We start from the raw sequence: 12,449 nt of genomic DNA on the forward strand, positions 1-12,449 counted from the left end.
GTCTGAGAAACCACAGCTTCAGAATTCTTGCTGAAGAAAATAAACATTCAGCCGTCCATTACTTCAGATTCATCAAGAGAGCGATGTGTTCAGATATCTGGATCAGATAATACCTCCGTAAATATTGAGCTTATATCATGTACAATGTTAAACCAATTTCAACCCTTTCAAAATAAATGTTCAGCAAATACAACACACGTCATTAAAAGTGCAGGACTTTTATTATGTCACGTGCTAAAGGAGCCACATGTGCAACAAGATCACTCAGAACCAGACAGTTGAGAATCATCGGTGCTGAACAGGCGACTTTAGGATATAAAAAAGGTTTTATCATTAGTTTTATTTCTATCAACCACAGACGATTGTCGTAGAGGAGTTTGCTCCCGGGACGGATGTTTATCATCCAGTTACATGTGAAGGAAGGGAATCATGAGAAGGAACCATGGAGGCGTCAGGAGACTTCACTCCTTGGAGAACATGTGCTGGATCAGGTCGCACACACGGTGGCTGTAGCCGAACTCGTTGTCGTACCTGCGATGGAAACAGAGCGAGGGCGGTTAAAGTGAGAGTCCCGATGGATCAGGGACATAAACTTTCATTTTCAGACGTTGGACAGGAGATTGAAATATGAGGCACAGAATGAAGCTGAGCAGCTACAGTTCGTTCTTTAAAAGAAAAATACGTCGTAAGAAAGAAAAGAGGAATAGAAACAGAACATGAATAAATACACTTTATAAAAATGTTGTTCTTGTGCTCAGAGAATAAACTGTAAAAACACCAAACACCAGAAGCTGAGACTCATCGTCCTTCATGAAGAACAAACTTTATTCAGCAGTGATTGACTCTGACGCCACATTGATTCAGGTCAAACTCACCATGACACCAGTTTGACGAAGTGGTCGTTGAGGGCGATGCCCGCGCCGGCGTCAAAGATGGAGGAGCGAGTGTCGCTGTTAAAGTCCGTGGACACGACCTGAGCAGGACGAGACAAACACGTGAGTTCAAAACATTTCAGAGCTGAATCTTCCTTCCTGTTTCATTTGGTCCTGAAAACATGAATGAAACCGAACGCTGTCACCTAGTGGCTGCTGGATGACACTACACATAAAAATAAAACCTGTGATGAGTTTTGAATACCTGGTCCTCTGTGTAGCCGAGAAATCCCTTCATGGGTCCCTCAGCCGCGGCCTTGACCACCTTCTTGATGTCGTCGTACTTGGCCTGAAGGAGGAGACGTTTTCTGAGCGTCAGGTCTCAACATGGCAGCAAACAGTGAAAACAGTTACACAGCAACTCCAGATTATCTTCAGGTGTTTCTACCGTCGTCAAAGTCTAGAAAAACACTTCCTGCACTGATGAATAAGGACGACGGAGACACTCACGGGTTTCTCCAGACGAACAGTCAGGTCAACCACAGACACGTTGGGGGTGGGGACACGGAAAGCCATCCCGGTGAGTTTCCTGTAACAAGACGATCAGCGTCAGATCAAAGTTCAGGAAGTTAAACGTTCTGATCTTATTCCCCCGAGGGTCAGAGGTCAGGCTCAGGGTTCAAACCTCAGTAACAACGTACCCGTTCAGCTCGGGGACGACCTTGCCCACGGCCTTGGCGGCTCCGGTGGAGGCGGGGATGATGTTCTGGGAGGCTCCACGTCCGTCCCTCCACAACTTCCCAGAGGGACCGTCCACGGTCTTCTGTGTGGCCGTGACGGCGTGGACCGTGCTCTGCAGGGACAGGAAGACACGATCAGCCATTTTCTTTTAGTTCGACTCATCACATTTCTAATTTATTTATTCTTAAACGATGAAAATATTATTTATCTGAGGAACGAGTAAAAAAAACTAAAACAACACTGAAAACTTTATCAAATGTATTTAAATCCATGAATGGATTTAAAATGTACTAACTCCAAAAATAAACCATGTAAATATTTAAATTAAAATAAATATAAAATTTTAAAAAAGTGGTTTTAATATTAATACGTAAACAACATGTGGGTCGATTACTGGTATTTTTTAACCTGTGTTCTAACTTATTATATATATATATATATATATATATATATTCACAGTATACATATATATAAACGTCCACTTCCTGCTTCGTCTCTGAACGTTCTTTATAAACACAGGATGTGTGTCGGTTCTTTACCATGAGACCCTCGATGATGCCAAAGTTATCGTTGATGACCTTGGCGAGCGGAGCCAGGCAGTTGGTTGTGCAAGAGGCGTTGCTATGGATACAAGACAGGAAATACATGTTAATGATATTTATTCAAGATTTGTTTTGCTTTTCTGACATTTATATACATCATGAAGTACATCATGAAGTACATCATGAGGTACATCATGGAGTACATCATGAGGTACATCATGGAGTACATCATGAAGTACATCTTGGAGTACATCATGGAGTACATCATGGAGTACATCATGGAGTACATCATGAAGAACATCATGGAGTACATCATGAAGTACATCATGAAGTACATCATGAAGTACATCTTGGAGTACATCATGGAGTACATCATGAAGTGCATCATGAAGTACATCATGAAGTACATCATGGAGTACATCATGGAGTACATCATGGAGTACATCATGGAGTACATCATGAAGTACATCATGGAGTACATCATGAAGTACATCATGAGGTCCAGCTCTTAAGAGTAAAACTCACCTGACGACCTTCATGGAGTTGTCGTACTTCTCGTGGTTGACGCCCATAACAAACATGGGAGCATCAGCACTGGGAGCGGAGATCACCACCCTCTTAGCGCCGCCCTTCAGGTGAGCCTGGGGAGGGACAAGAGGACGGAGATAATCACATTACGAAGGTTTGAAGAAAATCATTTGAAACTATTCACTGCCCACGTGGAGCGAGACGCTGTGACTGGGTGGAACGTCACATGTTTATCTTCTAAAGAAAAGAAATATGTGGTTGATCAACGTACAGACGCCTTCTCGATGGTGGTGAACACACCGGTGGACTCCACCACGTAGTCGGCGCCGGCATCGCTCCACTTGATGTTGGCGGGGTCTCTCCTGCACGTTCATCACAAACCAGAGTTCAGACACTTGGACTTGATGGATTCTGCTGAAGCGCCGTGTTAAACAAAAGTTACGTACTCGTGAAAGACCGTGATGTGCATGTCGCCCACGACCAGCTTGCCGCCCTCGGCCTTCACCTCTCCGTGCTTCCACACGCCGTGAGTGGAGTCATACTTAAACATGTAGACCTGCAGGGGGGAGGGGGGGGAGGGGGGGGAGAGAGGAACATTTAAAACAACACAGAGGTTTTAATACCTGCACCTGAAAACTCCAATGATTCATCCCAGCTCTCTGCCTCTTATTAAATTGATTTTGCGCCTGAAGACATTGTCCTTTTAAAAGAGTTTCTGTAACAAAGCGACTCTCACCATGTAGTCCAGGTCGATGAACGGGTCGTTGATGGCCACCACCTCCACTTTGCCACCAGTGGCGGCGGCTCTGGTCACCAGACGACCGATACGTCCGAATCTGAAACACGGGGAGGACAAAGTGAACATGGACGACCCAGCGAGAGCACAACGGATATGCAACTGGTAAAGATTCCTCTCAGAGCTCTGGGGGAAATAAGACTCTAAAAAAAAAAAACTCTACAAGAGCTTTGAAGATGTTTTGAAAATGTTTTCACCATCTGAGAACCACAAAGGAGAAAACCACGGAGGAGCACAGGAGCCGAGACGGAGTGAAGGTCTGTATGTTTGAGCTCAGGAGAGAAAAGAGAGACTAGTGGAAGGAAGTGAAAAGTCATCTGTAGTTCTCAGAGTCTCCAATTTATATTTTTACTTGTGCCTGTTCAGTAAAGTAACTTAGGTCGCTGTGGCTCAAAGCCCACATTTCCCTCTGTGACCAGCAGGAGACGCTGGAACTCAAACCACAACATGCCGGGGACAGACGAGCCGTACAAGGCCGCCAACCTTGACCGGAGATAACAATAGTTGGCACCGGCAGCTGAAAGCCTGTTTACGCCTAATATGGCCGGTCAGACAGAGATGAGGAGCGGAGGGCAGAGATCTTCGTTCAGGAGCGGAGCAGAGATTGATTTGACATTTTTAAACCTCTGAGCTGAGCAGCTTTAAGAAAGTGTGACCATCGTCAGGTCCAGAATCCTCGCTCACTCGCCGCAACGTGAAGTTCCTCGAGCTGCTCGTACCAACAACCTCTGGTGCATTAAAAGAAAAGAACAAAACACTGTCACCATGTCACTGATCCCACACTATTTATACTTCACACGACCGAGTCCTGTTATATAACGTCCCTCGCGAGTCACGTTACATGCTGACTGTACGCCCTGCGCCTTCAAACCACCACTGAAGAAGAAGATCATCAAACGTGAAACGCTGCAGTTTCTACTCTGAAAAACACGGTGAGAGTCGACATCTGGAATAATAACACAGTAAACCTCTGGTTCTACCGAGTGCGTCGTCTGTCGGAGTCGATGCAGTTTGATTACGTTCTCTTTCCCGCCCAAAAGTCCCTGATCGGGGGGGAGGGTACTTTATTTAAGGACAGGAACCAAATCTGTGATGTTAGAGTTGTTCACACGTCAGCAGACAAATTTGTCTGATGTCCTCTGGTCTTAAGACGACAGAGGACATGCTGCAGCGACAGTCAGCTGGAGACTTTGGAAAAAAGTTCTCAGGAGTTCCAGGATGTTTTGGTCTCAACACGGAGACGAAGATCTGATGAATAAAATCTGATAGAAACACTTGAATGAAACGAGCTGCATCGACCTCCTACAGTCTGAGGAGCGTCCGTGAACCATCGGCCCATCGGACGGTCGCTGAACTGCGGCGGAAAGGTTAGAGGGTTAAAAATAGACGAGAGGAGGGTGATAGGAATGTGACAGCTGACGGGTGTGGAGGAAGACGAGGAAGATGAAGAAGAAGAGAAGCCAACTGTGACGCCACAACAACACCTGACTATAAATAACCAGAGAATAGAGCTGCAGAGTCCTGACACTGTCTCTGTCTCTGACACTGTCTCTGTCCAGCACTTAGACCGAGACAAGAGATCAACAGCACTTTTTAAATGTTTATCATATTAAAGACCTGAACTTTAACCTGTTTTAATGGATATTCTATGTTTATATATACATGAAAATGTAATATAAAGAAATATAATATATATATATTAGTAAAAACATACTCACATTAATATAATTTTATATACTTGAATATAATTTCTGATATTGAATTAATTGTTGAGTCACTTCAAACAGTTACAGAAGTTACTGTCAGATAATTGTCAGGTAAGTTATGGACTCGATGAACAGCAGCTGAACTGGATGAAACTTTTAAATATTATAAGTTCATCAACTCACCCGTTGATTCCGATCTTCACCATTTTGTCTGATCTGGTCTGATCTTCACTGGAACATAAAAATAAAAGCATGGAAATTATATTTCAAAATAAAAACCAGATCATCATGCACAGCAGCAGAAGATAAAAAAAAGATTTAACAAGAATAATTATAATTAATCAACTTTGAAAACATCAGAGAAAATCAATCAGCTGATTTTTCAGGTTTGTGCGTAAAACAAAAGCAAACGTTCCTGAATTGCTCCTCTTGTTTGTTTTTACGTAGAATAAGTGAAAAGTGAGTAAGTACCGTTCGTGAATGCTCCTGAGTGCGCGTCCTCTGACGGAGAAGTGAGAGCGGGGACGAGCAACACGCGTCACCGCCATTTATCCCCGCTGCGCGCCCCCCGGACACGCCCCCTTCATAATGTCAAGGTCAGGATTTTTTTTTTTTTTTTTTTTTTATCACCTGCAGAGAAATTAAACAAAAAATAAAACTTTATTCGTATGAACACAAATCTATATATTATTGATTATATACAAAGTAGAATTCTGAATAAATTAAAACTGAGAAAAGTAAAGACATTAAAATAAGATTGGATTTAAAAGACAATAAAAAAAAGTTCTCTACAGATGCAACGAATAATTTAACATTTAAAAATAAAAGCAAATTACATTTCAATTTAAAATAATAAAATCAAAAGGTGAAAACTACTAAATAATTAATGGATTAAAGTTTTGAGCTGAGATTTAAATGCCAGTGTGACGGGTGAACGTACACTCGCTCAGTGCAGGGTGAAGTAAAGGTCGACCTATAAATATGACGTCCAACGTGAGCTTCATACAGTCTCAATATGTCAAAGAGTCACACACGTGTTGTGACGTCACTCTGAGCCGGGGCCAGGGACGCCATCACGGACGGACGAGAACATCCTGGTCTGAATAAAAAAATAAAGTGATTTGATAAATGTGGTTCTTTTGTGTTCACAGCTCAAGATTTCAGCTTCAGACGAGCGTCGTCATTGGTCAGTGGATCCACCGGCGCTGATAATTCCCATGATCCACCACAACCATGCTTATCAAAAAACTGGAATGGTTGGAGAGTCTGTGACTCAAGGCTGCTCCGCTCTGCGGCCTTCTATTTAGAAAGAAGTCAGAGACCTGAAGCTGTTTCTCCTTCCTTTCCTTCCATCTCTCCTATCTTTCTCCTCCCTTCCTTCCTTCCGTCCTCCCTTCACTCTTTCATTAAATATTGCAGGACCTTCACAGAGAAGTGAACGAACTTTGACTGTGTCCTGACTCGGGCTGAATCCACTGCTGTAACAGTCCGTTGATTTAATTTGAAGTGTCAGAACTTCTCCTCACAGAGACACAGACGATTAAATCAGTTTCAAACCTGTTTTCTGTTCAACATAACAAACTCTCACCAGCTCTGTGACTCACTTTAATGATCTTACAAGTGAGGAGGTGAGAGAGGAGGCGAAGGAGACGAAGGAAGAGGTGAAGGAGGTGAGAGAGGAGGCGAAGGAGACGAAGGAAGAGGTGAAGGAGGTGAGAGAGGAGGCGAAGGAGACGAAGGAAGAGGTGAAGGAGGTGAAGGAGGAGGTGGAGGAAGAGGTGGAGGTGGTGAGAGAGGAGGCGAAGGAGATGAAGGAAGAGGTGAAGGAGGTGAGAGAGGAGGCGAAGGAGACGAAGGAAGAGGTGAAGGAGGTGAGAGAGGAGGCGAAGGAGATGAAGGAAGAGGTGGAGGAGGTGAGAGAGGAGGCGAAGGAGACGAAGGAAGAGGTGAAGGAGGTGAGAGACGAGGTGAAGGAGACGAAGGAAGAGGTGAGAGAGGAGGCAAAGGAGACGAAGGAAGAGGTGAAGGAGGTGAAGGAGGTGAAGGAGGTGGTGAACATTCTCACATCAACATTCAGTCCTGCAGCTCTTTCTCTTTTCTCTGGCGCCCTCTAGTGGAAATATTAACAACGTGCAGCGACATCAGGAAACAAATGAACTTCACAACTCGATCATTTAAAGTTCGTTAAATTCTTCTGTTGTTTTATTGATGCTGTGATTTTATGAGAAGATGTTTGATGTATTTTTTTATTTCTTGAGTAATTGACTCTTCAGCAGCTTCTGAAAACTTGATGTCTCTGTTCTCACCTGAAGTCGAATCCTCTGAACTCCTGCTGAGATCAAACAATCTGCTGCTGAACTACGTCAAAGTGATTAAAACGAGTTTCTGTTCAATCACTAACATCAACATTCCTCTGTTTGCTATTTAACTTGAGAACTGCTCACATGCGTCATGTCCAGTTTCTAAAAAGTAATCCTCAGTTTCCCGAGAGTCAGAATAAAGAGTCTTCAGCCGTGGAAGAATATTAAAAATCACACCTCATGAATTTCAGGAGCTTTCACTTTTTTATTTAAAACCACTTTCATCTTGTTTCCGGCGTCACCGTCCTCAGAACTCAAAGGTTCAGAGTAAGAAGCTTTTCTGAACGAATTCACAGAAAGAAGAGAAGTGAACCGTTATAAACTCAAACCCTGAGGTGATGAGGAGGTCGAGGTCAAATGAGTTGGTGGAGAAACAAAGTGATGAATGAAAGAAGAGTGAATTCAAATTAAAAACAATCATTTAAACTGCTTCTGTGTTCATGTAAACGACCCTGTGACTCAAACAGTGAATTATGAATGAAAACTCTCATTTACCTCGGCTCACCTGGTTTCCTGCCAGCGATCCTGCTTCCTCTCTGCAGCCGATGAGACTTCCTGCTCCAGAGGACGAGACAAGGACGCCGAGCTCCTCGTCTGCCAGAGATTCAGTCGGCCTGGACGAGGCTCGATGAAGACGGATGATCTAATCCTGCGGTGGTGGTGGGGGGGGGGTGGGTTGAAAATGGCGGCCTGCGAGGAGGAAGGACTTTGTTCCACGAGTTCATCACAAACTGCACAAGGTTTAAGCTCTGATCTGAAAATCAGATGTTTTATTTTCCTGTTTTATTTCCTGTCTGTTTGACCTCGACTGTGAGTAAGTCAGGACTTATTACAAATAGCTGCTGCTTGTTCTCTAACTCTGCACTTGCACTCAGATATTTTAGATTTCATCACTACACATGGTATATTATTATTATTATTATTATTAATATACTGTTTGGGGAATTTCGACAGAACTGTTGCACAATAACAGACGATTAAAAAAGTGAAGAGCTGAAGCTGGAGCGCAAGAAATCTGTCCAAGCAACAGAATAAAGAAGTGCAAGCGCAGAGAGAGGAACAAGAACCACATTCAGCCACAGTTTGTGGATCGACCCAGTTTGTTTCGGATTGAAAACAGCTCCTGCTCGGATTCGTTCTGCTCGCACTCAGATGTTTTCGTTGCTTGGACAGATTTCCCGCGCTCCAGCTTCAGCTCTTCTTCTCCCGCTGCGGAAACAGACGAGGTGCTCTTTAATATCGTGCGCCGATCTCGCTGGAGGCGTCTCGTTGTGGGACTTCAGTGGACACCTGCCGGCCATTAGCAGAAATTACTTCCTGTGGCCGTGACATAAAAGTTTATGAGCATCACGGGCTCCTGTCAGAACAGCTGAGTCACTCCCCTCTGTCACGAACCCACAACACCATCGTCACCTTTTTTTATTTCAAGACGCAGCACGTCACCGTCCAGTCACCTTGGTCTGATCGGCCTGCGGAGCTCTGAGATCAAAATGAACTCTAATGACGTGATCGTTCAGAAGGTTTCAGGACAACGACATGATTTTCACCGTCTCTGTTACAACTCGATGGAATCACTGAACTGAACGACGGTGAGGTTTCGAAGCGCAGATTCTCAAATTTGTGGGTTTTGACGTTTGAATCGTCTGAATCGTGCAGCGACCATGAACTCAACCAAGACGGGATTCTTTGTTTGCGGCCGATCGTATGATTTACTGTCGAAGATCAGGACGAAGTCAAACCCTCCTGAAACGAGCAGAAAGAAAGAAAAGATAATCGATGAGAAAACAATAAGATACGATGACGTGAGAATGATACACACGACATTCAGGTACTGCAGTTTACATGAAACTACACCTGAGTGCATTTTTAAATGATCACAGCAATCGTCGACTCCTTTCACACTTTGATTCACTATGATAAGAAAAAACACGTCAGCGTTTTAACTCCGCCGTCACTGATTTACCTCAGTTCAGACTCTTTCCGACCGGTCGAGCGGACTCAGTGTTTCCATGACAGCGACGCAGCGAACCAGAGCCCCGGTCGTTTTGTTTGCAGGAGCCCGACCTGCAGCTTCAGAGAGGAGAGGAGCAGCAGGACGACGCCGTGAGCACAAAACAAAGAGCAGGGATTCTGTCCGGCTCCGAGCGTGAGATCGATGGTTGTGGCCTTTACTGAGCAGATCACATGAGCTGCTGCTCTCCTCATGTTTGCAGCTTCTCATTTCTAAATGTTTCACTCTTTTTAATTTGGATATTTTACAGTGAAACTTTTATATTTACTATTTAACGTTGAATGTTGTACCTTTAATTTTATTCTCAGTTTATTATATTTTATATAATGAGGCGATTTAACTGGTGTTTGAACTTTTCTTTTTCTTGTCTGGCATCAAGCACCGTGATTTTCTTTTCTTGTCCATTCTAGAGTCTTTAGTGTTTCCTCTGCTAAAGGAGAGAAGTTAGGAAGCACCGAAGCTCCTTTCCTCATCACTGAGAGAATTCAAACAGCTCCTACTGTGGCGGCCGTTTAAATACTTCCTGCATGTGTCACTCAATAAGGAAGCTTCTTCAGCAAAATGGACGATTCAACCAGTTTGATAAGAACGACCGAAAATCACAGAAACCATCTTGGACATGCGTTAACAGGGTTTATGACCTGTACTGGAGCCAGCCACCAGGGGGATCCAGATGTTTGGTGTCTCATCCATCATCTTCATTAGCATCGAGTCGGACGTCGTTAGTTTACAGTTCTGCTTTTAATTTGTTGATGCAGAGAATAAAAATCTGAAAAAGTCAAACTGTGTGTTAACGCACACAAACAGAAACACACACACACACAAACAGTAACACACACACACACACAAACAGAAACACACACACACAAACAGCTATAAATAGTTCACTATGTGCGCGTCTTCATTTACATTCTCCCTCTTTTTTCCACTTCCCCCTCTCTCCCCCTCTTGTCTCACCTTCCCTCTCCCATCCAGAATACTAATAAACCTCTCCTCTCCTCCTCATCCCTCCTTCCTCTCCATCTCAAGTTTTTTTTTTTTTATTCCTACAGACGCTCATATTCCCCATAAATTTTCTCTGCTTGAATTCTTTGTCCTCATCTCTCAGCATGACTCATAGACTTCACCCTCCTCCCCCTCCTCATCCCTCCATCTCGCTCTCTCTCTCTCTCTTGGACAAGTTTTATTTGGAAAACATCTGCAGTTGCTGGGGTTTTACCTCGCTCTCTCTCCTCCTGTGTTCATTCCTCCCTCTCTACTTCCCACCTGTCTTTCTTTTCTCCTCGTTTTCTTTCCCGTACAGATGTAAATATTTCTCACCTCATGTTTTCACTGCGATCAGGCTGAAGTGCTTCTGTTGCATGAGAAACACTGACTCGTGCCTGAAGACAGTAAAGATGAAAGATACTGAATCCTGAGCTGAAAACGATTATTTTCCAAACTCGTCTCACAACAAACTAATGACACGAGGCGGGAGGAGCAGATTTTAGGGAGGAGCTGATTTCAGGGAGGAGCAGATTTCAGGGAGATGATTTCAGGGAGATGATTTCAGGGAGAAGCTGATTTCAGGAGAAGCTGATTTTAGGGAGGAGCTGATTTCAGGGAGGAGCAGATTTCAGGAGAAGCAGACTTCAGGGAGGAGCAGATTTCAGGGAGATGATTTCAGGGAGATGATTTCAGGGAGAAGCTGATTTCAGGAGAAGCAGATTTCAGGAGAAGCAGATTTCAGGGAGAAGCTGATTTCAGGGAGGAGCAGATTTCAGGAGAAGCTGATTTCAGGGAGATGATTTCAGGAGGAGCTGACTCGGGTCCAGTGTTCACTTGCTGCTCTGTAGCTGCGGCCTGATCTCTGACTGCTGTGCATGTGCTGATGGAGGAATGATGTTAGATTCGCCCTCAGTGACGTCAGGACTGTGAATCTGTCAGAGTCTGAGCTGCTGCAGCTTTGACGACAGAGGGAGGATGACACATCTTCATGTGTTTATGAGAATTATACTTCCTGGTGACTGGAGTTAAAAGTCAGGACGAAGAGCGGCCGCAGAAGCTTTTTAAATAAAATCCGAGACTGATGCTTTTTTTTTTTACAGGAACATTTGAAGAGGACGTTTTCACGATTTCAGGGGGAAAAAAATAAATTCTCCCAAATTTCAGCGAACAACTTATTTTCAAAATGCATCTTAACTTGAATAATATTAATAATTCAACCTGTCGTACTATCTCACTGCTGCTTGTCCCAGTTTGTTTCTTCAATTATTAGTTTTATCATAAAAACCAAACATCTGTTTTTTTTCCATAATGAAAAAGTTACGTTTGGACTTTTCATGGTTTAATGTTTTTAATGTTTAGGATGATGAAATCTAATCTAAATCGAGAGCACTCTGTTCAAATCACTGTCGGTTAAATGTTTTCAGAGACCGTGCTCCCTCTGGGTAACGTCACGCTTCAGTCCTCTTTTGTAAAGTGTGAGTTTTTGCTTCATGTGCTGGTTTGAGTTCAGATCTTCTGCTGGAAGTCGTCAGTTGATTCATTGAGTGACGAGTTCAGAGCTGCTCTCCGTCTGAGATGGAGTTAATGGAGTCGGGAGCGCCTCCGTCGCCCACATTAGCCGAATCACCGTGTGTTTTCATATTCATATTGTGCCAGACTGAGTCGGAGGGCGGCAGCTGGGGGGGGGGGGGGCAGAGATGTCGGGATGAGGAGAACAGCTGTACTTCATTGTTCGATAGAGACAGATGAGTGACGAGCTCAGCTGCAGACTCGATGTGAAGCACATGCATCAGATATGTATCAACACTTGTTCCACTTTACTGAAGCGGAATGAAACTTTGAGATCCTGCAGCAATGACCGATTTCTAAATTATACATCAGTCGCTTCACCGTGGGGGTGGGGGTG

At 43.9% G+C, this 12,449-nt stretch overlaps 1 protein-coding gene and 1 long non-coding RNA gene across 2 annotated transcripts; both read right to left on the minus strand.

The window, feature by feature from the left end:
• Positions 1-202: 202 nt before the first annotated feature.
• Positions 203-5,770, minus strand: LOC109648140 (glyceraldehyde-3-phosphate dehydrogenase). Its single transcript, XM_069516367.1, has 12 exons — positions 5,657-5,770; positions 5,369-5,416; positions 3,420-3,519; positions 3,130-3,239; positions 2,955-3,045; positions 2,681-2,796; positions 2,153-2,234; positions 1,574-1,725; positions 1,383-1,461; positions 1,138-1,221; positions 876-973; positions 203-531 (listed from the first exon to the last, which is right to left on the minus strand). Exons 1-12 carry the CDS (start codon positions 5,731-5,733, stop codon positions 462-464), a joined length of 1,107 nt encoding a protein of 368 aa, XP_069372468.1. The 5' UTR covers positions 5,734-5,770; the 3' UTR covers positions 203-461.
• Positions 5,771-8,046: 2,276 nt separating this feature from the next.
• LOC138405901 (uncharacterized) lies at positions 8,047-12,449 on the minus strand. The gene is made up of 3 exons (XR_011239563.1): positions 10,877-12,449; positions 10,198-10,325; positions 8,047-8,235 (listed from the first exon to the last, which is right to left on the minus strand). It is a non-coding gene; the product is annotated as an uncharacterized lncRNA (long non-coding RNA).

The sequence above is a fragment of the Paralichthys olivaceus genome, chromosome 20 (genome assembly GCF_024713975.1).
Source record: "Paralichthys olivaceus isolate ysfri-2021 chromosome 20, ASM2471397v2, whole genome shotgun sequence".
In the NCBI taxonomy this organism is placed as follows: Eukaryota; Metazoa; Chordata; class Actinopteri; order Pleuronectiformes; family Paralichthyidae; genus Paralichthys; species Paralichthys olivaceus.

What these genes read in the sequence shown, in the direction of transcription:
- LOC109648140 (XM_069516367.1), bottom strand. Translation starts at nt 5,733, where the DNA reads ATGGCGGTGACGCGTGTTGCTCGTCCCCGCTCTCACTTCTCCGTCAGA. An exon ending in CTCAGGAGCATTCACGAACG is followed by an intron (nt 5,417 to 5,656) that starts GTACTTACTCAC and finishes TTTATGTTCCAG; the next exon opens with TGAAGATCAGACCAGATCAG. An exon ending in TCGGCTACACAGAGGACCAG is followed by an intron (nt 974 to 1,137) that starts GTATTCAAAACT and finishes CGTCCTGCTCAG; the next exon opens with GTCGTGTCCACGGACTTTAA.